At 42.2% G+C, this 23,445-nt stretch overlaps 3 protein-coding genes across 6 annotated transcripts; 1 reads left to right on the top strand and 2 right to left on the bottom strand.

Annotated features, from left to right (window-relative positions):
- Positions 1-229: 229 nt before the first annotated feature.
- On the bottom strand, positions 230-3,983 carry LOC103468783 (dnaJ homolog subfamily B member 1-like). The gene is made up of 3 exons (XM_008416085.3): positions 3,308-3,983; positions 1,806-2,368; positions 230-1,713 (listed from the first exon to the last, which is right to left on the bottom strand). Exons 1-3 carry the CDS (start codon positions 3,516-3,518, stop codon positions 1,483-1,485), a joined length of 1,005 nt encoding a protein of 334 aa, XP_008414307.1. The 5' UTR covers positions 3,519-3,983; the 3' UTR covers positions 230-1,482.
- Positions 3,984-7,521: 3,538 nt separating this feature from the next.
- tecra (trans-2,3-enoyl-CoA reductase a) lies at positions 7,522-14,178 on the top strand. 2 transcript variants are annotated; one of them, XM_081610080.1, is made up of 12 exons: positions 8,109-8,223; positions 8,588-8,689; positions 8,777-8,828; positions 8,978-9,022; positions 9,134-9,237; positions 10,992-11,107; positions 11,382-11,487; positions 11,844-11,916; positions 12,001-12,044; positions 12,136-12,193; positions 12,297-12,385; positions 12,684-14,178. In XM_081610080.1, exons 2-12 carry the CDS (start codon positions 8,672-8,674, stop codon positions 12,855-12,857), a joined length of 879 nt encoding a protein of 292 aa, XP_081466206.1. In that variant the 5' UTR covers positions 8,109-8,223; positions 8,588-8,671; the 3' UTR covers positions 12,858-14,178. The 2 variants fall into 2 exon arrangements, with proteins under 2 accessions (XP_081466205.1, XP_081466206.1); XM_081610079.1 differs by lacking the exon at positions 8,588-8,689 and having other exon boundaries at positions 7,522-8,223.
- Positions 14,179-14,183: 5 nt separating this feature from the next.
- samd1a (sterile alpha motif domain containing 1a) lies at positions 14,184-21,815 on the bottom strand. Of its 3 annotated transcripts, none has more exons than XM_017303559.2 (7): positions 21,332-21,815; positions 18,631-18,985; positions 18,114-18,247; positions 17,948-18,008; positions 16,949-17,024; positions 15,460-15,574; positions 14,184-15,362 (listed from the first exon to the last, which is right to left on the bottom strand). In XM_017303559.2, the coding sequence occupies exons 1-7, from the start codon at positions 21,692-21,694 to the stop codon at positions 15,216-15,218; spliced, it is 1,251 nt and encodes a 416-aa protein (XP_017159048.1). In that variant the 5' UTR covers positions 21,695-21,815; the 3' UTR covers positions 14,184-15,215. The 3 variants fall into 3 exon arrangements, with proteins under 3 accessions (XP_017159048.1, XP_008401541.1, XP_008401542.1); XM_008403319.3 differs by having other exon boundaries at positions 18,114-18,250; positions 21,332-21,814; XM_008403320.3 differs by lacking the exon at positions 21,332-21,815 and adding an exon at positions 19,375-19,888 and having other exon boundaries at positions 18,114-18,250.
- Positions 21,816-23,445: the final 1,630 nt, after the last annotated feature.

Below are 23,445 nucleotides of genomic sequence, written 5' to 3'. Positions count from 1 at the left end.
TTGACTTTCTAAAGCATTTCTCAAATTTCTGTACTTATATTTAAGCTTCGGCTTCAGTTAATTGCACAAAAAAAATTTTTTTTTTTTTTTTAAAACAGCTCTTAGGTTTTCTGCCAATATTTGCTATTGAGAAATTTTTTTAAACAAATCACTATTTACTGAAACAAACATTCTGCTCTGTAGTTCTCATACAAGACAAAAAAAAACTAAAATAAAACACTGTTACAGGTGTGCTTTACAGTTTCTTTAATGTCAAATCAAAAAGGATAAAAAAAAATATCCTGTGATAAAATCATTCTCGTTACAAATAAAAGGATTTTGAACCCCCAGCCACAGACTGTAAAGCATAAACAACACATGAACGCTCTATGGTTTCCCCCTAAAGGAGGAACAAAGTAAACAGGCTTTTTGCATACAAAAAACATCACAGAGATGACACATCTCTAAGTTTAAACCACCCGTCTTGTGTCTGAAACCTAAAGCTCCAAGAAAAGCAGGGGGGAAAAAATGCAGCACTGACATATTTCCAGACTTTGTAACCTCAAGTCATGTTTTTCCCCCCCTACTCAAGCATTAAACAATCTCCCAGTGATCAGTCTGAGCCGCGGAACTACTCATTTCCAGGAAGCGAACAGCTTGGAATCAAAACGCAGGTTAGTGTACAGAGTAGAAATGAAACAAAAGTAATGATACTGAAGTTTCTTTCCGCCTGGCAAAAACAAAATCATGTGCTAAATATGTGATTTTGGTAGAAAACAAATGTTTTATGTAATCATCAATCAGGCAAGACAGCAGGATTCACACCTTTAGACGCACATATAATTTAATTACACAGAGACGGCTGTTTGGCACAAAACAAACAACGAACATGAGGAGCAAAGTAACTTCTTTAACGATCAGGCTCACCGATCTGATAAAGATATTTTTTTTCTTCCCCTAAATTTCCATCCCACGCACAAAAGGATTCGTTACTCCCCACCGTGTTGCACCGCTCAGCAGTCTGTAATCAACTGGGATCGTTTGCATGCATCATAACTAAAAACACACGACTCACATTTTAAGCCTTCAGAAGGCTTTCAGTGGGCTTTTTTTTCTTCCCTCTTTTTCAGTTCAACAAGATCCCAATGGAGTTGTCGTGGAATTTTTCCCCACGACATGAAATAGGAAATATGCGTTTTTAGACAGAGTCGTTTGTTAGCGTACAGCTACGCTCAAGCCTGCATCAACGCACCTGAGGTTTCGCTTAAGTAGCTGACTGCACATCACTTCAAAACGTCTGCTGTGAAGCAAAATCAGCCGTGCAAACTTTTTAAAAGACATTTAATTTTTCTTCCTTCACATCAAACCAGATTTGGTTCTGAAACACAGCTGGAATAAAACCCGATCCTGAATCGTTTAGGCCGAAACCCGACGCTGAACGCCAACGCCGTCACGACTGGAAATGTTGGCTCGCTGTTGAACGTGTCGACGGAGACGCTTTGGTCACATGGGGAGGATCTGCTCTAGTGCGTCTCGCGTGTTGTCGCCCAGTTTCTCGGGAAATTTAACAGAGAAGTCCAAGATCATGTCGCCTCGTTTGTCGGGACACTTGGACAGAGGAAGCCCCTCTCCCGTGATGCGCTTCTTCATCCCGGGCTTCACGACTTCCCTGGAGTGAACAGTGATGGTGCGGCCGTCCAGAGTGGGCGCCTTGACCGTGCATCCGCACAACGCCTGGAGGAAAAACGCAGGGGAAATAATAAGAATTTATCATCATTTTCTGAACTTTTATCAATAAATCAAAGGAAATATACCAGATTGTTTACCTCTCTGAGGGAGATTTTTGCAGGATAAACTATATCTGACCCGTCTCTCCTGAACACAGGGTGGGGTTTGTCCTTGACCACAAAAACCACGTCGGCAGGAATGTTGGTCGGAGTCTCGTCGCCCTCCTTGGGGAAAGTGATTTTCGTCCCCTCTTTCCACCCGCGTTTGATATTGACCGTTAAAATCTTGTCCTCTTTGCGCATGGTGCAGCCGTCGGGGTTCACTCTCTTGCGGGAAATCCTCATCTTTTTGGTGCAGCCGGTGAAAACCTCCTCCAGGCTGACGTTCAGCTCGTGCACCACGGGCGGGTCCTGCCTCTTCTCGTGCGGCCTGTGCAGGCCGCCGGGCTGGGTTTTGAAGGACCTGTGGAAGCCGCCCATTCCTCCCATGCCGAACGGGGAGAAAGGGTCGTCGACGTCGCCGTCGATGGACGATGAGAAGAAGTGGTCGAAGGGGCTGCGCCCACCGAAGAACTCCGCGAATATGGCGTGGGGGTCTCCATTGAAGGTGTAGTTGAAGGTGGGGCCGCAGTGTTCTCTGCCGTCTCCTGGACCCTTTAGTCCTGTTCAGGAACAAGGCAACAAAGATCTGGTTTAAGCTTTTGCACGTTTGCATCAATGGGAAGAAGAAATGACCAAAAATAAATAAATAAATAAGATCTGCCTCGGAATGATTCAAAAAAAATCTTCATTTAATTTCTTTAAAATTTTGACAGACAAAGACACTGTCAAGAAAATATAATCAAGCGATGGTTGGATCTACATTTTAGATTTGAAAGCAGCATTTAAATAACTCACATGCAGCTTCTTAGCACAAAAACGTAAAGTTTTGCCAGAGCCTGAGCAAAGTTTCATGAGGCCTTGGGTAGAATTTGAGCCCCCACAGCAACACAAATTCACTGACACCGTCCTACTCAAATAACATCAACTTAATTAAACAGTGCCAAAACACCAGAAGCTCTTTTCCGCAGCTCTTTAATTGACAGCTGTTTATGTCAACAGAGATTTTAGAACAAGCTACAGAAGAAACAGCGCCCTCTAGTGTCTCGACAGCCGAGAGTTACATAATCCTGGGCCCTAAAGTCGCTTGTACATCGGACCTGCTCCGGTTCCAAGCCCACAAATTTAAGCATGTTCGTCTCTGCACCAACACCACAAAAACAAAAAAACTAAGCATTAACATATAAACGTCTAATAACATTTATATGTTAATGTGCTTTCTACTTGCTAATCCAGAACTGTAATGTGAGACAGCAGAATGGGAGAAGAGGACAGAGCCTTTGGTTTCCAGCAGGTTCTCCAGCTGCATCCATTGTGCACACAGACCTTTACATAGTGTGACAGCTAATGCAGAAAGCTGCAGGAAACCTCACTCTATTGCAAATAATGCACCGATTGCAATTATGCATTAACCATCTGAGGACGAAATTATGCTAGCATCAGGGTAAAAGTGGTGAAAACTACAAAGCAAGCATGCAACTTGTGTGAGAGAGTTCAGGTACCTTCTTCTCCTAAACGATCGTAAATGTCTCTTTTCTTAGCGTCACTGAGGACATCATAAGCTTCAGCAACCTCCTTGAATTTGTCTTCGGCTCCGGGTGACTTGTTTTTGTCCGGATGGAAGCGCAGAGCCTGTTTTCTGTACGCCTTTTTGATCTCGTCGTCGGACGCACCTCTGGCTATTCCCAGCACATTGTAATAATCTTTACCCATCACACTGAACGGCCAGCTCCAGTTTCCCCCACCCCCGTTATGAAAGCACAGCCAGCGGGGACATCCAGGTGGTCATGTGTGCGGCGGCTCAACTTGCTTTGCCCACGCCGCAGCTGGTGTGACCTCCGGCGGACAAAAACTGTCAGCGTGGCCGTGACAGTCAGAGGAAAACTTTCGATTTTGCGCGGAAAAGCAGACGAAAAAGGTTCCGCTTGTTTGTCTTGCTTTTTTTTATGAAAAAAGTAAAGAACAAAGTGTACTTAGAGATGAGATGCCGTCGCGCTGAAGAGTAGCCGGGCACAGAAACTTCTGGAAGAAGCTGACGAATGTAGGTCGAGAGGATTCCCTCCAAACAACTTCCGGTTTCACCTGACCTAAATAAAAAGGTGCGTCGGTGGACTTCGTTGTTTTTAAACTGAACCAGGCAACCAGCCGAACTCCCATGAATGAAACTAGTATGTTATGATTTGAAATTTGGTAATGACCTATTGTTTAATCCTTGTTGTAAATTCAGAACATTATTTGTTGCGTCTGCTGAAGAGGAGGGGTTCCGTTTTTGTGCCCTTCAAAATAAATCAATCCTGTTTAGAAAAATGTTAGACATTTAAACATTCGTTCCTCAAACGTAAAAATTGTAACTTAGGCGATATCTTTTCCAAGAAATATCCAAGAAATTTTCACAAAAATTATATTTTTACAATATATTTGTCAAAATGTATCATGAAGGGGTTTTTTTCAGGTCCTCAAAAAAAAAGAGGAAAAAAAATGAAACCTGGGTAAATAGAAAATGCATAGTGCGGGTTTCTAATCAAGAATACATTTTTTTACTGGAGGAAATCTATCCCTGACCCTGGTACTTGTCCCTTGTTAAATCATTATTTGACAGTGATAACCACGATTTTTTGTTGTTGTTGCTTTTGCAAAGCATAGAAAACAATCCACCCCTCATGGAGAAAACATGGAACAGTGGTGAACATTCCCAGGAGAGATTGGCTGCCATGACTTGAGCTCGCTGTTTCCAAAATTAGTTCAAGAGCAGATCAGGGAATCATCCAGGATATCACAAAAGAACCCAGAACAGCATCTACAGCGCCACAGCCGTCACTTGCCTCAGTTAAGGTGTTCATAATGCAACAATAAAAACAAAAGAGGAAAAAACATCTGGGGGTTCAAAAAAATCATGGCATCCATGAAAAGTTCCAAAGTAAGAACTACTGTTATCCAAGAAGAACACTGAGGCCCATCTATCCAAAAACTTTTGGGAACGTTGATACCAAACTGTAACTTTTTACAGGGTGAATGTCTTGTTACATTTGACATAAAACATTCAGAACAAAGACCCTCATACCAACAGTCAAACATGGTAGTGATAGCATAATGGTTGTGAGACTGCGTTGTTTCTTAAGGTCTCTACAACTTGCCATATTTGATGATACCATGAATTCTGCACACTACAAGAAAATCCTGAAGGAGAGTGTCAGGCGCTCAGTTTGTGACGACACCAGCCAGTCCACTTCTGAATACCTCTAATGCAGTGACTAGTTGACGGTGTTGGAGTGGCCTAGACAAATACCGCAGAGAGGCTGAATCACGCCCTAAAACAGGCTATTCATGCTCAGACATCTTTTCGCGTGTTAAAAAATAAAACAACTTTGTGAAGAACAATAGACCAAAATTCCTCCACAACAATGTTAAATGTCAATTGTTAGTTTTAGTATTTAGTGGTCAGTTTTTTGTTTGTTTGTTTGTTTTTATAGGTTCAGGTTGATTTGGATAGCTTTCCCCTTTATCAATGAACTCTCCATTTGAAAACTTATGTTTTCACTTGCTTAGGTTATCCAGACGATATGAAACATTTAAGTGTGACAAAAATAGAAGAATAAAAGAGCAAACAAAATTTAGACAAAACGGAAGGAGCTGAAACTAAGTAAAGAGAGAGAAAAAATAACTAAAACCTTTTCATAGAATTCAAGAGGAGAGAGTACCTGTCAGTGCTGCCAACCAAATACATTTGATGGATTGAATACCAGGAAGTGTGACCACCTCAAACAGGAGAGTTGGCAGCTTGACCGTCCTGAGCATCCAGCTGAGGTGCTTGTTGCCACAATGCCAAGAACGGACGTCAGCAATGACCTTACTGAAGCAATTGTTGCTGCCCGTCAATATGGGAACCGTTGTCAGGCACTTTCCAAGCAGTCAGGGATATTCTACAGTGATTATCCCCAAGCTGAAAATATTTGAGACACATGTTTGTCTTCCCTGGCGTAGATGCAATGCTTCAGAGAAAATGCAATATGCCTCAGCGTGATAAATGGAACTATACAGACTAACTGAGAATGGATAGATTTGACAATTTCTCATTATATCCAGTTCTATGTGATTTAGTCAAGTACATGCTAACATTGCAATGCTATCCAGTGTGTCCTTTCTCCTTATATATGCCAACTGTCCTGCAATACACTATTTTACACAAGTTTAATAGTCAACACTGTGATATGCAGAAAAAAACCCTCAAACTTTGGCCCCGTTTTCAATGTGTGAACGTTGTAGCACAATAAAGTACGTACTTACGACGAGATCCTGTCAACCTTGTTAAAATTTAATGGTACAATATGTGTGGCTTGTGGTTCTGTACACAACAATGAGCTCACTGTTGGCAAGTTCATACAAGAGTCTCTGGTGAGACACGTGTGGCTGAGTCAAAAGGCTGAATTACTTCCTCCGTCTGCTGTCACGTTCTCCAGTCCTGCTACTGACCGCATAGTTTGATTCAGGTGTGTTGAAGCAGAGATACATCTAAAATTTGCAGTCTTACAACTCTGACATCATACTACCTTACATTGTAATGTGTCACCACGACCTCTTCCCTTTAAAGTTTTCTTAAGCTGGAGAAATAACACAGTGTATCAATTTTTAAAGAGGCGGGATTATGTATTTCTCAGGAACATAATCCCGCCTATAAAAATGCTGTATATGTCAAACCTGACTTACTGTAAAGAAAGTTGACTGTGCGTTTTGATGCCTTGAAATTGGGCCTCTGTCGCTACCATCAGCACTTCATCACAACAATGCTCCTCCCTTTCACCACTGTATGAAAGGTTTCATACAGTATTTCATACAGTATTTCTAAGTTTTGGACTTAGAAATACTTCTCAGCAGTCGCATAGTTCCACCAGGTGTTTGCTAACTGCTGCTGCTGCTAGTCTGGAGGAGCAGAGTGGGGTGATTGCCACAGGAGAGTCAAGGATTTCTTAAAGGTGTTTAAAAGAATCAAAGCAACACCCCAGTTGGGTGTTTGATAAGGAAATAACATTATAAAATGATATAAAGCCCTGAAAAGTCAATTTTACATAATACCACCCATTTAAAAACCTTAAAGCTCGTTACCCAACTGCACTCAGTTCATGGCCAATTTAAGATTTATTTTTAAAGAGGACACTGAATACCGCTTTTATTTAGCTTCTTTTTTTTCTCAATCAGTGTTCAAGTTTCCTTTTAATTTAAAAACAACCTATAACTCAAACTTATTTGCTTGAGTACAGAAATTAAGAATAAAAAAAAAAACAAGAAAACCCCTTTAGTTAGCACTCTGCCACAAAAACGTATAATATTCACCCAGTCTTCAGATTTCTTGCTCCTTTTAGTCTTTGCCGACCATTAAGCGTGACACAGGAATGTTTCTCATCAGAGACTCGACGAGAGCGGATACTACTGTTGTTTACTGCCTGGTTGTACAGCTCGAGCCTGTTATAAATAGAGAGTAGAATACAGATATGCAGCTGGCTATGTGAGCTGATGCGCTGACCCTGTGTGATGAAAGGTATCTCTGATCTCCTCCCAATCAGCATTTTCTCCACTCTCCTCCCACCACAAAGCTTTCAGAGATGATTTAACACAGAGCTCCAGAGATGAACATGTGGTCTTTGTTCCAGAGTTTCAGGAGAAGAGATTGCCAGCTCCATGGGTGGTCTCAGGGTGTGTGTGTGTGTGTGTGGGGGGGGGGGAGGAGGAAGGGGTCATCATGTGTTGGCAGATGGAGATTTTGCAACCAAGTGTGCAGCAAAACAGACAGGATATGTGTTTTACAAGTCTAATGAGGGCGTATTGGTATGTGTCACTGAGTGGAGCTTCATGCGGCTTCCTGAGGTTACCAAGCCAGTGCTGAGCGAAACGGGCGACTTATATTTAGCCTTGCAAATGGTGCGCTATGGATTATGTCTTGGAGCTCTCCAGTTTCGTCTTCGGTGCGTTTTGTTTCATGCAAGGACTGTGGATGTCCATGAGGCTGCTGTTCAGGTACTGAGCAGGTCTGTCTCATAGTCTCAAACCAGCTCTTCTTTTTCCATCTAAACTCCATCTCCTTTCTGAACTCTGGAAGAGGCTTTTTATTTTAATGTCTTTTCCGCATTGAGACAGCTTCAGTTTGGATCCTAAGATTTTGCAAGACAAACTGTAGCCTGGAAACTTTTTACTTTTTAGTGTAACTAGGACGTCACAATTTTCTTCACTGCATTTTTGAAGTTTTGGCTCAAACACCATGGATATTCTAGCCTTAGAAGCAAAAAGCCAAAATGGAGCAGAAGCTGAAAAGAAGCCTACACCCAAGCCAAAGCCAAAAGCGCCCAAGAAGGCTAAAAGGATTGTTTATTTTGAGGTGGAGATCTTGGACTGTAAGACTAAAGAGAAGCTGCTGTTGCTGGACAAGGTGAGTCTCACGTTCTGTGTTCTTAATAAGTTCAGGGATATTCTGATTCTCACTGCAGCTATAAATCTTTCCAGGTCAGATATTTTTGAATCATTACTCAATTAGTGACCATGTTCTTATGAGCTACTCATCTAATGACTGTAAATAAGTTTAGGGATATTCTGATTGTCATTGCATCTTTATGAGTCAAATCTTTTGAATTCAACTGAAAAGGTTTGAGCACAAGTGTCATTATACAAATGTAAATCCCTAATAATCCACTCGTTACCTGACTGTGTCATTATCAGTTATGTGTCTATTGAGCAAGCGTTGCATTTAGGAGGTGAGAATTCCCTTTTCATCCCTGAAGAATGATCTATTCCAGCTACAGCACATGCCTGTGCTGCATGTCATGAAGATAGACAGACATGATAAGATGCTTGCATAAACATGCTGTGGGGTACTGATAATGAAAAAAAGCCCACAGGTATAAAACAAGTGTAATTTATGTTGAATTTTAAAGGTACGCTGTGACAGTGATCGTGCATGCATGTTCTTTATCTCCACATTCTAGGTGGAGCCAACAGCCACAGTTTTGGATATTAAATCCTTGTTTCACAAATCGTGTAAGTTTATCATTCACAGTGTTGGTTATTGGAAATTATGCTCGTAGCCAAATCGGGGTATAAACATTTTTTTATATATATATATTTCTTTTAATATTTAGAATACCAAGAGTGAAGCCCACACTGTGTTTTTTTTTATTATTTCTCAGATCCAAAGTGGTATCCAGCCAGACAGTCTCTGCGTTTGGATCCAAGTACATCTGCATGCTTTTCATCCTGTTCTCTCATGAATGCACAGTCACTGGCTGGAGATGATTTGGATAGTTTAATGATATACAGTATTGTCTGATTATCAACTGTTTCAGAGGCCAAGTGTCTCAGGGACGAGGAAGTTCTCCAAACGCTACCTGTGGGAACCACAGCCAGCTTTTATTTCAGTGACCTGGGACCCCAGCTCACATGGGGAACAGTAAGGCCACACAAATACACTCAATGTTTTTGACTATTTCACCGGGAAATGTTAATCATAGCCACTCTGCATTGTGTTAGGTGTCCAAAAAGTTTAAACTTGCTTTTGCTCGACTGAAAGAGCTTTTTTCTTCTCTTAATTTGATATTTGTTTTTTCCAGTACGCAAGATCTCCTATCTAATCTGTTTCTCAATAGCTTTTTTCCATCGTCATGTCTGCCTATTGAAGTGTTGCACATAACTGAAAGCCAGAACCTAAAGAGAGAGATTTTCACCTCGTTTTTCAAAGCGTTGAATCCGCTTCGGTAGTTCCCTAACATTCATGTGCTTTAAATATAAACCGACACCCTCAGTACCTCCTGAGCATAAATACCAGTCTGAAGTGACAGATAGAGGTGATTTGCTGTCGTTCACGCCCCCTCCCACCCCATGCACTGCGTGTCCTCTCCAGCAGGACATATAATCTCATGGCCCCATTTCTGCCGAAGGTGTTTATCCCTCTGACCTCTCACTTGCCTTTTACTGTGCCTCATTATTCACCCTTACCTACACTGTTCTTTCACCCCCCCACGCCCCCGACTTGCCCCAGCCGAAACCACCAGGTGCTACCGGTCAGGCAACCTGAGCCGAGGCTCCTCCTGTAGGTGCTGACTCAGGAATCTGTTTTCACTGTCAGCTGAGATGCTCCGCTTGATCGCATAAGCGTTACAAGTTGTAAGATTTGCTTTATAGGTGTATTATTTTGCATTAAATGTGACAGCTCGGAGAAAGTAGGGCAACTGCTTCTGCGCTGAGGTGCCACGGTAAAACGAGCTCCTGGAGAAGCCAAGGCCTTCGCTGGTGTCGGTTACATGTTAGGTCTCCTTTTGGCAGATATTTTACACCGCCAACATTCCTTTCAGATATCCGGTATTTAAGGTTTCCTGGTGACTACGTTTCATACAGTGCTGGGCAGGTTTACTGTAAGAGTCGATGGGAGTCAGATGGCTGTGAACAGAGGTTGAGTTTTGAATCTTTTGAACCATTTTGGTGTTAATTTGGTGGAGTGTTTTTGATCAAACAAAAAGATTCAGCAATGACCTAGTTTCATGTTAGCAGTATAGTTTCCATATATTTACCCTGTTGTTGCTTCAAACCTATCTGGAGGTTTATGTCTGAAAAGCATCTAACCCAAAAAAATATTCCTGTTAAAGTCACTGTAGCTTTTAGCAAACTACATGTTTATGTTTTTGATAGTGGGCAGAAGAAGTTCTTTTTTTTCCTGAAGTTCCTCCCAGAAATCCTGGTTTTCACCATTGATATTACCTAGTGGTTATGATTCAGATACAGTGATCCCAAAATGCTACTTTGTACTGCAGTGAACTTTGAATATTCTTTTCATAGCCCTTATTATTGCCCTCACTGAGCCTGTTAGAAAGGTAAATATGAGTCCACATCCAGCCTAACGACCTGAAATAGACTTTGTTTAAACAGAAAGATATGAATTATCAATTAGAAGTTCCTGGAAATTATGGACAGCTTAAAAAGCCAAGCATAAATAACAAAAAAAATCTTCAATTAAATGTAAATATTATTAGAGGAACTACCCATTTCCTAGCAGATGTTTTTGTTTTTCCTACTGAATAACTGGGCTAAAACATTTGTGCTATATGCTCCTGCAATAAAACTAAATATCCACACATTTTTCCCCATTTGCATCATCAAATGTGGCCAGCACTATATGCATTTATTAAACTGTGTGATTTCTCGTTTCAGGTGTTTTTAGCCGAATGTGTTGGTCCGTTGATTCTTTACCTAATGTTCTACTTCCGCCTTCCCTTCATTTACTCTCCAAAGTATGATTTCACCAGCAGCAAGCACTGGGTTGTACAGTAAGTTTCAATTAGTTCTTTTTTTGCAGTATCTTAATCTTTTGCCCAAACATCATGACAAGTCCCGACTCAGGTGCCGGTATGATGTTTAGTCCTGATTTAAAAGATTAAATCATGACCAACTGTATTTATATGTGTGTGTGTGTGTGTGTGTGTGTGTGTGTGTGTGTGTGTGTGTGTGTGTGTGTGTGTGTGTGTGTGTGTGGGTGTGTGTGTGTGTGTGTGTGTGTGTGTGTGTGTGTGTGTGTGTGTGTGTGTGTGTGTTCTGTTGCAGCTTGGCCTGCATGTGTCACTCCTTCCACTACATCAAGAGGGTTTTGGAGACTCTGTTTGTCCATCGTATCTCCCATGGGACCATGCCTCTCAGAAACATATTTAAGGTGAAGCTATTTTATGCTCAAGTGAGCTTACAGCTTGACTCAGACCGTTTTGCTTGTTTTCTGTTTTCTCATGACCAGAGTTACATTTTCAATTTTGGAGTCATTTCAAACTCAGCTCATGGTTCTTTCGATCGTTACAGGCCTGTTCACTTGCAGAGTCACATCGATTGCAACGTCTTTCTTTAAAAGCTAATTCAAAATGTCTCTGTTTTAGAGTCTTAGGTATACTCATTTATTATATTTGGGCATATATTTCATTCTCTTTATTCTTGGCTATATGGTCTGCATTTATTGCGTTATTAAAAATGTCTTTTTATGAAATGGACTCTATAAATAAAGCTTACTTTCTCTTCCAGAACTGTGGCTATTACTGGTGCTCTGCGGCTTGGATGGCATATTACATCAACCATCCACTCTACACTACACCCTGTAAGAGCTGACCACTGCAGTATTTGCTTTTCCATATCAAGCAGAGTTAATATCTTTGGTCGTTTCTCTTTAAAACACTTCTAGATTACGGGCAGCAGCAGGTGAACGCTGGGCTTTACATTTTCCTGGTAAGTTTTGGTTTTGATTTCCTGCAAATGTTAAATCAGTTGAATTGGAGCTTTATTTTAATCTCATCATATGATTTCTCTACGACTAAAGTTCTGCCAAGTAGGAAATTTTTCAATCCACATCGCACTGCGTAACCTCAAAGCTCAAGGTAATAATTTTTTTTGTGTGCAAATATTTATAAATACCCCTTTCTTTATTCTGTTTATTTTTGGTTTTTCTCAAACTAATCAGAAATGTTCTCATTGTTTCAGGCTCAAAAGTCAAGAAAATACCTTATCCAACAAAAAATCCCTTCACGTGGATTTTTTGGCTAGTCTCGTGTCCCAACTACACATATGAGGCAAGGAGCTACGTTTATCAATATTTTTACGTTGTCGCTTTGAGAAATGTGCTTTATTTCAGAGAATTTACATTGAGTGGAAAATGTTTTTTTTACATAGTTGAATGTTAAAGATGTGGGGGACAATTTTAAGAGCAATTTATCTCACAACACGTACTTTAAAAAGAGCTAGTTAGCTAATTTTAACACGAAAGGGAATGAGATAGTTATCTGTGCTGTTGCTGCCACCTACTGGTAAAACGCATAACATGCTCTGTTAGTACTAACCCATCTGTGTGTGTAAACCTCTCACTCGCAGCTGGGATCCTGGATTGGCTTCACGGTGATGACCCAGTGTGTGCCCGTGGCGTTCTTCACCATCGTGGCCTTCGTCCAGATGGCCGTGTGGGCTAAAGGCAAACATCGCAGCTACTTAAAGGAGTTTAGAGATTATCCCACCCTCCGCTCATCCATACTGCCCTTCATCCTGTAATAGAGTCTGGCGAGGAGAACCGTCATTCCCGCGCACATCCATGAGGTTAGGGGTGTACAGGTGCATCTCCATAAACTAGAATACCACAAAAGAGCTCATGTGTTTCAGAAATCCAATCCAAACACTCGAATATAGGTTTGTGCAGCTCTGACTGTGGACTTGAGAAAACAGTGGACCAACATCAGCAGATGACACGGCTCTAAAAATCATCACTTGGTGTGAAAACATCACATTGGACCTCAAATGGCTCAGGAGTGGCTTAACACAACGAATTCAACAACTGTAGCTCACGTCCATGAGACGTCTGTGTGTGTGGCACCGACTCCAGCTGCAGCAAATCTCCCCCATGGCCTTAAACAGTCCAAAAAAAAAAAAAAAAGGTTAATCAAAAATGCCTCTATCATTGTTGCTTGTGCATATTTTTCCAGCACACTTTTTCCTTTCGCTCAACTTTCCCACTATATGCTTGGATAGAGCACACTGAATGGCCGGCTTCTTTTGCTTACCCTCCAGTGACCATCAATCCACTGTATTTTAATTTGCTTAGGCAGTGAAGTTTGGCTTTTCACACAGTATGAGTCAAAGTAAGGAGTTGAGATACATTTATCTGTGACAGATATGAACTTTAGTTTTACTTTTTGAACACATTTAGCAAACTAAGCTTTTTAATAGTGTTCTAATTTAAGGAGATGCACTGTAATGCGTATTGGTCATTTTTTTCCCTCTGGCTGTTGGACTTTTATGGGCAAATAAAGGCAGCAAATTGCAGTAAAGTCTTACTATAAAGTGTGTAATTTAGTGAAATGTCATTTTGTATTTTGCTACTTTAAGTTTTAAGATGCCCATTACAAATTGCTCCAAATATATTTATGTTTATAGAGAGAGATGTGTGGAAAACTGAGTGACCCCTTCTTGATTTTTAATTTTGAATGTTTATTACTCTTCATTGTTTCAAATCTGAAAACACTGAACTTGAAAGAAAGAAAGAAACAAAGAAAGAAAGAAAGGGGACAAGCACTTTTTCATGCTACTGTCTAAATAAATAAATAAAAAATAGGACACTTCCCCTTAGGGTGGGAAATGAAGTTACTAATTTTGTTAGTTTAACCGATGGCAGCCTGGAGCTGCTAACGTGACTAAATGTTAGACTGATACTTCCCTGATGCAAACTTTCCAATATTTTTCAGAGAAAAAAAAAGAGCAGAAATTTGTTCAAGCAAAATGTTTGTTTTCAAAGTTTGGAGCATTTTCCTAATTGATGCAATGGAATTGCTTCCCCCCCCCAGAGAGGTTCTAAGTAAATAAACAAACCAAAAATCAACCAACTGAGAGAGATGAGCTTTATTTTCCAACTCTGGAAGAATTGTTTCATATTACAGATAAAAAGGGGAGGTGGGTTACACTTGAGATGAAGACTACATAATATGGAATGTTACACAGTTCAACTGGCCATAAAAACACAACGCCAGGACAGACCAATTGTAAACAAACAACATAAAATATTGCATTTCTTAAAGTTATCCGTAAACAGTCGCTTAGCAGCTCTGTTGAATCTCAAACTACACAACCAGCAAGAGCAGCGGTTCTTGCAACATTATTACTTTGTTTTGCTTGAATGTAAGAGCACATTATATTGGGCTGCATATTTTATGGTCACTTAACACCTGGGATTATTTCCCCCCTCTCTCCCCCAAGTCAATCTGTATCGATAGACCACAATCATTTATAACTAAGACTGAACAGATAGTAAAAACACATTAAGGGTTATATCTCAGTGTGGCAGAGACAGAGGCAATAATCCACTGCAGCAGCTACTGGTGGAATGGGAAGTCAGGGATGAGACTAACTTTTAACGCAGACACATCGACTTTGACGCTTAGATCTCATCACATAGCGACGGCTGGTGTGCTTAATGTTCTTTGTGACCTTCAGTTTTAAATCGTACAGAAAGTTGATGGGAAGACGCCCCAACCTGTGGCAGCAACGCGCCACAACTCAGCCATGTCCGCCTGGTGCAGCTCTGTTTACCGTCTGCTACCCAAAAAGTTTCGTTCTTGCAGAAAGGTCAGCGCTGCTCCGCTTAAAACAGATTTTTGCCTGCAGCTGTCTTTTGTCTCCAAAGGGGCCACAGGGGTGAAATGAAAACTGTTTGAAAAACCAAAGACCACAATGAGAGGTAGGATGACTGTCTTTCAGTTTCTGGTCGTTCTCACAGTGAAGCCGAATTCCACCGCAGCCTGTCCCACTCCACGCACCTTCTACTTATATATATGAAGGCGGGCAGTAGGGTCCAGATGGTAGAGGGACTGCATGCATGGTTTAGTTCATACAGCATCGTCTGTCGTGCCGATCGTCCCTTTAGATATCGTCGCATTCCAGGAAGTGGGTCCTCTGCAGCACTTTGACGTGGCGCTCGTAGATTTTGAGGGCCGGGCCGAGTCGGATGGACAGGCCCGTCAGGACGTCGCTGCGCTGCATCAGGAGGAGAGACTTCCCGTCGATTTCCTGTTGAGGGAAAACCGAAACGCGTGAAAAATATTCTACCTCGGTGTTACCGGATGATGGGAAGTTACGGTCTTTTTGCGCCCTGAACTGAACCAACCTGTGTTCGGAAAGCAACGGCCTGCTCTGGGAAGCCTGCCGCTGAAAAGTAACTGGCCACATCTGCCACAGTCCACTGCAACAAGTTCTGGTTCATCTTCTCCAGTTTCACCGAGCTGCAGAAAGATGGGACACAAACAACTTCAACATTAATCACTCAAAACTTCACTTTGAGTTGCTTTTTCAAGCTTTCCTTGTGGTAGTTTGTGCAAATGACAAGTTTATTAGTTTGTTTTTATTCATAATCATAAAAATAAAGTCTTCAAGGGCTTGTTTCTCATTAACACAAAGCTGCTCTGTGAGGTGATGTCAGTGGGCGTAACAATGCCTCATTGAAAGACACATTAACACATGAAAGAGGATGTTTACGGAACTGCGTCTCCATTAGAGGGAAACTAGCTTTACATCTTGAGGCAGCCACCCATTACCCAACAACTCTGGATAAGCCTGAGTCTTCAAGGTCTTCAGGCGGTAACTGAAACACCACGATGTTGAAGGCGAAAGCTTTAAACCCAGAGCTCTGTGTGTTAGGTGAAGCAAAACGTGAAATTATGGTGACTTTGTTCGATTTTAAATACGGAGCGCAGCACAAGGATTCATTCTTCTTAATCTATCCCCACATTTTGTCACAACGCAGCCACAAACTTCAACGCTAATAATCACGTGTGTTGGAAAAGTAGCACTTCTTCAAACACCGCAGTCCCTTGGCGGTGGCATGCTGTCGAGATGGTCAGAGTTTATGGAAAGATGAATGAGATAAATACAAGGCAATCATAAAGGGAAAACCTGTTAGATTCTGCAAAAAACATATGCCCTCAACAGTGATTGACACATTGAGGTGAAATCGTAGTCATGTGCTGGAATGGCTCAGTCAAAGTAACAGTGAATCAGCGGCGAGGCTTTGGGGGGCGGGGGATAAGATATTTTCTATCTAATCTGATTGAGCTGCAGGCTATTTACAAGAGAAAGACACATTGTCTCTCTCTTAGATGTGCAAATCTGGTAGAGACACTCCCTAGGAGACTTGCAGCTGTAATTGCAGAGAAAGGAAGTTTTACAAAGCAGCCACTTGGGGCGCCGCATAAGAATAGATGCCACGCTTATGGTTCATACTAGTGAAAAACATTAAACATAAATCATTTTTCTTCCAATTAACAGCTACGCTTTCCTGTTCGTTGGTCCGTCATAAAAACCCGTTGATGTTTTGGTTGTGACAATGTGGAAAAAAAACCTCAAGGAGAATGGATACCTTTGGCACAGCCGAAACCTGTTCAGTGTTTGAGAAGCTTATTTTTGGAAATGGAAGTTTATCTGTTAAATGCCAGAAGATATAATACTGCAACGCAAAAGTTTTTGTATATTCTGGAATTTATATTTCCTACTTGTTAAAAGGTGGAAAATTCTAAAATTAAAGATTTTGTAGTAAGTTAGCTTATCATGAGTGACCGAATAATGTATCAATAGATTTAGAGTAGCAGCAGGATACTCACACTTCATCACCTGTTCCGCCATTGATGAGACCGCCGTCAGCCGCTGTGTAGGGCGGCTCGAGCTTCTTAAGCGTACCTGTAAACAAAAACAAGCTTCACTATTCTATGAAACTGGAACTTGTTCGCTATTCTTATATATGTGCCAGTTTGGTCATCTGAAGACAAATCACTTCTGTTTGATATGAATATTTTCCAGGAGAACGAATCTATTCTACAATATGTAATGATATTCATTTGTGAGATGAAACGTTAACTAGAAAAGATGTTTTTTTCTTTTTTTTTCCTTGCATCTAGTTTTCTGTACAGAAGCCTCTGCTGTCATGGTATGATGTGTTTTTCTATTAGAGATGGTTCACGGTTCAGTACAGAGAGGGCTTGGTGAATGATGCAGCTCCTAACTGGGCCTGTCTGTTTGAACAACACCGATGATGGGCTTCATGCTGCTTGGCATGCATGAAACACATGACAGGGATCCATAAGCATCTTTCAGCGGGACGCTCCTACTGGGCAAACAACAGAAGCTTTAAGATAGAGGCGTGGTGTCTGTGGTGGTAGAAATGACGAGGTGCTGTCCATTTCTAACATGTCGCTTGTCCACAAATGTCCCAATAAAAACTAGTAAGAAAACTCACTTCACAGGTTTTAAATGATAAAGCAGAATTTCCTTTACCAAAAACTGTAAACTGTTAGGAAACGTGGAGCATGTCAGTAGCAAAGAAGAGAAAAATAACTTGGTCTAAACAAAGACCATCTGGATGGAAAGTAGCAGGACAAGCTTGCAAAGAACTCAAAAAATCTTGAACAAGCCTCCAGGCAAACAAAAAACAAATGACAACCAGAGATAGATTTTAAATGCAGACCTTTATCAAAATTGACATTTTATTATGAAATCACTTTCCAAGTTAGTGAGCTGTACAGAGAAAAAATAATTTCTTAAAAGACAAACAAACAAAAAGCACACGCATGAAACAAACGATTAACTGGTAAACTAACACTCACCGTTTTCAGGGGGCGGAGACACCGTCTGTAATCTTCCATCAGAGACATTCCTGACCTCATCCTGTTGGCCGAAATGAATGAATTCAAAATGAAAGCGTCAAGTAAAACCCCAGCTGGAAGAATGCAGATGCTGTTTGACGCAATGAGCGGATGGCAGGCCGGTTACCGGGCGTGCTGTAGAGTCGGGTACCAACTGGTCAGATGAGAGGCTGCTGCTGTCCTCCCTGCTTTCTGCTTCTTTCTTTCCGTTGGTTAAAGCGCTGGGGATCGTCGTTCCAGAGTGGTCCGCTGGCTTCGGTTCTACTGCAAACACAGGGTTAGAAAGCAGCTGTTCACCCATCCAACACAATCCTACAAGGACCAACTTTACCCTAAAGATTACCTGTAGCAAAGAGCAATGCTGCCAAGAGAGCGGATTAAATGAATCCTAAATAACTGGTGAGAGAACTTAACCTGCGTGAAGATCTCACAAATGCATCAGTTCCTCCCACAGCTCTGCATCTGGCTTTACTGCATTTCTGCTGTAAATATCCAATAATTAATCATAGCTGCTTGAAACCATCACAGCTTGGAATCCACTGCAAAGCTTAGTGTAAGCCCACACATAAAACAATATTAGAGTGCCCCAAAAAAACAAAAACACCGGCAGCCCACATCCATCCCGTGTCTAGCAGTGTGGATACCTTTGTCCTTCTGCATTCCTGGGTGCTGGCGCTCCACTGGGCTGACAGCTGAATCATAAGCCCATTCATTGTGTGTTAGGACCGCGGGGCTGGAGGGGGGCAAGGAGTTGGGCCTCTCGCCTGGCTTCTGGGACGCGGCACAGTCCAGAGCAGAGCCAGCGCTGCAGTTGGGGCCAGAGCCAGGCCGGGAGCCGGCGGGGGAGCAGGGAGCAGAGGCGGCCCGAACGGGGGCACACTGCACTGAGGCTCCTTCACGCTGGGGGCTGGGAGAAGGTCGGTCCTGCCCATCACGGCTCTCCTCTGCCCCTTCCTCATCAGGATTGCTGTCTGTGTCCATAGCCATAGAGGTGTCACCCTGCCACACACAGTCATGTAAGATTTCCAATTTTTATTTATTTAGAATCCTCAATTATTCACCATTCAAACCTTTTTGAAACTTAAACACTTTAAAAAGTGCAAAGACACTTGAGCGGGAATGACTGCATGTTGGTGTCACATCATAAAAATGAAAACAACATGCTCATACTGATGTTGCAATTTGGTAAATGATTGCCTCTGAGTGCCTCTAGTCTGCGCGTCCTGTCATTGCAAACGGGTTACCGTCCGTGAAAACGTGATGACAACGCAGTCTGGTGGACGATAACTAGTTTTACCATCTGTGCTCATCACTTGTACTCGGGCAAAGAGAAGGTTTTTTTTTTTTCCTCGATGGCGCCCTGGGAGGAAAAAAAAAAAAAAAATTACCTTGTGTGCGACTGCGTGTCCTATACCCAGCAGTCGTGCACAAGAGCGAATTAAAGCCCGCCCCGCTCCTGTGGAAAGAGCCGCTTCTGTGGAATTCACCCCACAGGATCGCATTTTGCACAACTTTCACTCAAAAGCGCCGTCAAAAGCGTCGCGATTTCGGGATCTGAACTGGGATGTCTCGCACAAATCAGCCGCTTCGCTCGACGTGCAACCCCCCTCTTTGTTTTAGAGGCCTGGTTGAGCGGTAAAATTAATAACACACGGGGAGCACGAAAAGGGCCGACGGGAGGCGTCTTATCCTCTCTCAAATTTCCTCCAAAGTGCGCATGGAGTTGGGAGCCGCGGCAAATACCTCGCCATTGTGTCTGAGGGCTTTTCCCCAGTCGCGGCTCAAAACATCCGCACAATAGAAATAAACGCGAGGTTTTCAACGAAGCTCTCCGATCAGCGTCGGCAGACGACTCGACCGCCAGCCCACTTTGACTTTGCAGCGGGTCAAGAGTTTAGTGTAAAAAACGAGCCAGCGCGAAGAAATGAATCCGTTATCGGACACCTAGGCATCTATATCCGCAAGCCCCGCATTGCAAGATTGTCAAACAGCAACCTTCTGGTCGCACTGACCAGCCGCATTCGGCTTCTTCTTCTTCTTTTTTTTTTTTTTTTTTTTTTTTTTTTTAAACGACACACACGTCTTTCAGAGAACAAAGTCAATTTTGATCTCGGCTTAACCCAAATCGGATGGGCGCATCCGCCATCTAGCGCCAGGAAAACAGTTTGCGATCGCTTTTAGTTTACCGCCGCCGGTTCCTGCGCGTCAAGCGACTTTGCTTTGATTTGACTCAAACGTCATACTGCAAGTAGTTGTCAGAGATTTTAAAAAAAAGAAGAGGGGAATAAAAACATATTATGCACAGGACGGAAGGAACCACAACGACAGTCAACGCACGTCTTGGACGTGACCGGGTTTGGGAGGCTGTCCGAAAATGGATCTAGGGGTTCGACTTTATGCACCGTGTAGAAATCCCCCATCCCGTTACGGGAAATAGAAATGCAACCAAATTACAAAATAATGATTTATCATAGCGTATATTCTGTTGGTCACTTTGTTGCACATAGTTATGGATTTAATCGTTTTATAAACACAAGCCCTGGCGACCGACCGCGAAAATATGTTTGGCCACATGGTGCAATCCACCATCGGTGGTGTTTCAACTCGTTTCCAGACATTAAAAGAAATCAACGATCAAACGTCCCGTCGTCCCCGATCAGGCTCCTACATCCGCGGTGTTCGACACTTTTTCCCCCACCTTTACCCACTCCCATATGATAAGCGTGAGTCAATAACAAGCAATTCTAGCCCAAACAATTCAAAAATAAAAGTCTATTCAGTTAGAGTCTATTTGAAAGCCATTATTTTGAAGGCTGCATCAGTCCACTTCCGGTCTAACTGTAACCCGTTTCTCCCCCTTTCGCTCAACGCCGAGTTTGTGGCTTGAAAAGCGCTTTTGCCCCCCCTCTGTCCCCCCGCCTGCTGTAAATGGAGGCTGGGATTGTTGCGGGCGGACCAAATGGGAGAACTTTATGATTGTTGTCCGTTTTTAAACCGTCTGCGCAGTTGTTCTAACGTGCTTCTTTAACAACCGGCGCAGCATGAAATGTGGCACGCTCGCACAAGCTACACGCGCACCTTCTTTTCTTCTCCACCTCGGCAGCGCTCGAGCGAGCTCCAACCGCCGCTCCCCGTCTGCGGCACTTTTTGGGTGCACTTGCAAATCACTCCCCTCACCACTCCCCTTCTACTAACAAAAAGAGGAGCTTTTCCACCATTTTTTTCACCCCCCAACTGCACAATGTCTGTTTTAACTTCCACCTGTACGTTTTGTGTGATGTGACATGACAATGACATGTAAACACGTTAACCGTGGCTTCCCCCCTGCATTGGGTCTGCATTTACCTCCAAATCCTCCTCGTCCTGGTCCACGGCACCGAAAGCGCTATCCCCGTTGCTCAGGTCGGAATGACTGGCTTCTTCCATCGCGCTCCGTCTCGCAGCCGTGGCTAACGAAACATCGTCTTTCTTTCTGCTCCGCCGCTGAACCTTGGCGGCGTTCCGGTAGGAGATGGAGCCCTTGTAGTTAACTTTGAGCACGGTTTGCTCCTGGATCAGTTTCTCCAGTTCCGCGCAGGTTCGGTCTGGCTCGGACCCGTGTCGCCTCCGGACCATTCGGCAAATCCTCTCCAAGTCCGGCCGGGCTTTTCGAGACCGCAGCGAGTCGATAGTATCCAAAATCCACTCGCGGTACTTGGATTCGGACATCTTTTTTTCCTCGCTTTTTTTTCTCCCCTTCTACCTAAGTGCGTCAAGCTTGAACGTTACACACGGCGATTTTTCGTGAGTCGCGGTCCGAGCCCCACTGAGAAGCGGAAACCTCGCTCTACGCCTCCTGCGTTTGCGTGTGCGCTTAAGGTGGACTGACTGAGTTGGAGCGAAAAGTTTCACTCCAGAGGCCGCTTTTAAGGTGGAATTTGCTGTCCTGGACGGGAGCGAGCGCCCGCGCCAGGTTTCTCTCGGCCCTTTTGTGAGTACGTTAGGAGACATTTTGTGTACAACCTTACTTAAGAAAGGAGAGGTGGCCACTAAAGAAACTGCATTGTTTGGGTAAACTAATATTAAACAATCAAGAGAGATAATATATATGTGTATATGTAAGTCTACTAGGAGTCAAACTAAATTTATGGGGACAATAGTGGGGAAATATGTACCAATTGCTCTGTTTATTGATTAGTTTGCATTTACTTTGTTCATGGAAATTGAATCCTGCATAGAACAAGCAGTAGAAACGATTAAACACCTCAGGTTATGGCTGCTAACTAAGCTATATTTTTCTATATGAATACTACTAGCAGTTCTACATTTCAGGTCCTTTAAATGCTAATTATATTTCATGTTAAATTCTCTAAAAAATTAATGTAAAGACATTTAAATTTTTTGTTGTATTTGTTTTTCTTTCAAACCCTGTGCTAGCCTAGAAGTCCTAAGCAGAAGTTTAGTTCCCATTTTTCTTAGAGCAGCTCTATAAACAAAATCAGAAAATCCAATCAGGCTCCAGATAAGAACACAATGATATAACTGCCTATATATTACTGTCTTTTATGTTTTAGAGGATGTGATAACTACGCCTTCCACAAAGGCAGTGCTTGGTAGCTGCCTTAGTTTTATAAGTATATTCACATTCAGTTCCCCTTAGTCATATTTGGTGCGTATAAGTAAATAAATGTTTCTATTCTTTCCTGTTTTTCATTTACATCTTTATTACCTTTAGCAAATGGTCCAAATTTACCAAACCACTACTTCATAGCTTAACAGATGAAAATATTCTGCTGTAAAAGTAATTCCTCCCCACCCCGTTAGATTTTTTAGTTTTGTCAAAGTTAAATGTTTTAGATAACCAGTGACTCACAGTGCTGCAAAGAGTCATGGGCTTTCATGGGCAAAATACTCAGTTCAGCACATTTCCCACTGTATTTCTCTTTACGTTTTCCTGAATCTGACTCCTCTTTCTGTGTTACAGGACGTTGTGATGTCTCTTAAGATCCACTCCTAGTGATCCGTTTATCCAAACAACTTCACAGCCATTTTAATGAATTCATCCATAAAAATGTTGTGTTGCTTAATTTAGTTGCTCCAAATTATACTTTAAAAAATTTTAATACAAAAGTGGAACAACAAATATTCCACTAGTAGAGACATCTAATGCTTTAATCACAATATAGCCTCACATAAGGACAAGTGTCTTAAGTCTTAAGTATTTTTATGAACTCAAACTGATGCATATCATTATGATGCCTTAGCCATCATGTTTCATTGTCCTCTGAATTATGATTCAGTGTCTAAACTGAAAACACAATCTTGCTTTCATCTGACAATAACAGGTTGCAATATGTTTGTCACGCACTGCCCATCCAGCCAATGTCATTGTTTTTTTGCAGGTCTTCTTGCTGATAGGTTGACATCACTTAGTTGTTGCAACACTCACCGGTAACTAGAGACCATTTTTGGTCATTCTG

Source organism: Poecilia reticulata, chromosome 8 (assembly GCF_904066995.2).
Source record: "Poecilia reticulata chromosome 8, P_reticulata-male-v2, whole genome shotgun sequence".
In the NCBI taxonomy this organism is placed as follows: Eukaryota; Metazoa; Chordata; class Actinopteri; order Cyprinodontiformes; family Poeciliidae; genus Poecilia; species Poecilia reticulata.
The sequence above is the reverse complement of the archived record's forward strand: the minus strand, read 5'-3'. Positions and strand labels throughout refer to the sequence as shown.

Bases quoted from the DNA above. Each gene is read 5' to 3' on its own strand.
- samd1a (XM_008403319.3), bottom strand. From the start codon at position 21,694: ATGTCCGAATCCAAGTACCGCGAGTGGATTTTGGATACTATCGACTCG. The intron at 18,009-18,113 runs GTAACCGGCCTG...TTCGGCCAACAG, and splicing joins CCGACTCTACAGCACGCCCG to GATGAGGTCAGGAATGTCTC. The intron at 15,575-16,948 runs GTGAGTATCCTG...ATCTTTCTGCAG, and splicing joins GGCGGAACAGGTGATGAAGT to CTCGGTGAAACTGGAGAAGA.
- tecra (XM_081610079.1), top strand. From the start codon at position 8,056: ATGGATATTCTAGCCTTAGAAGCAAAAAGCCAAAATGGAGCAGAAGCT. The intron at 8,829-8,977 runs GTAAGTTTATCA...ATTATTTCTCAG, and splicing joins ATCCTTGTTTCACAAATCGT to ATCCAAAGTGGTATCCAGCC. The intron at 12,045-12,135 runs GTAAGTTTTGGT...CTACGACTAAAG, and splicing joins CTGGGCTTTACATTTTCCTG to TTCTGCCAAGTAGGAAATTT.
- LOC103468783 (XM_008416085.3), bottom strand. From the start codon at position 3,518: ATGGGTAAAGATTATTACAATGTGCTGGGAATAGCCAGAGGTGCGTCC. The intron at 2,369-3,307 runs GTACCTGAACTC...GTTCCTGAACAG, and splicing joins CGATCGTTTAGGAGAAGAAG to GACTAAAGGGTCCAGGAGAC. The intron at 1,714-1,805 runs GTAAACAATCTG...TTTTTCCTCCAG, and splicing joins CAAAAATCTCCCTCAGAGAG to GCGTTGTGCGGATGCACGGT.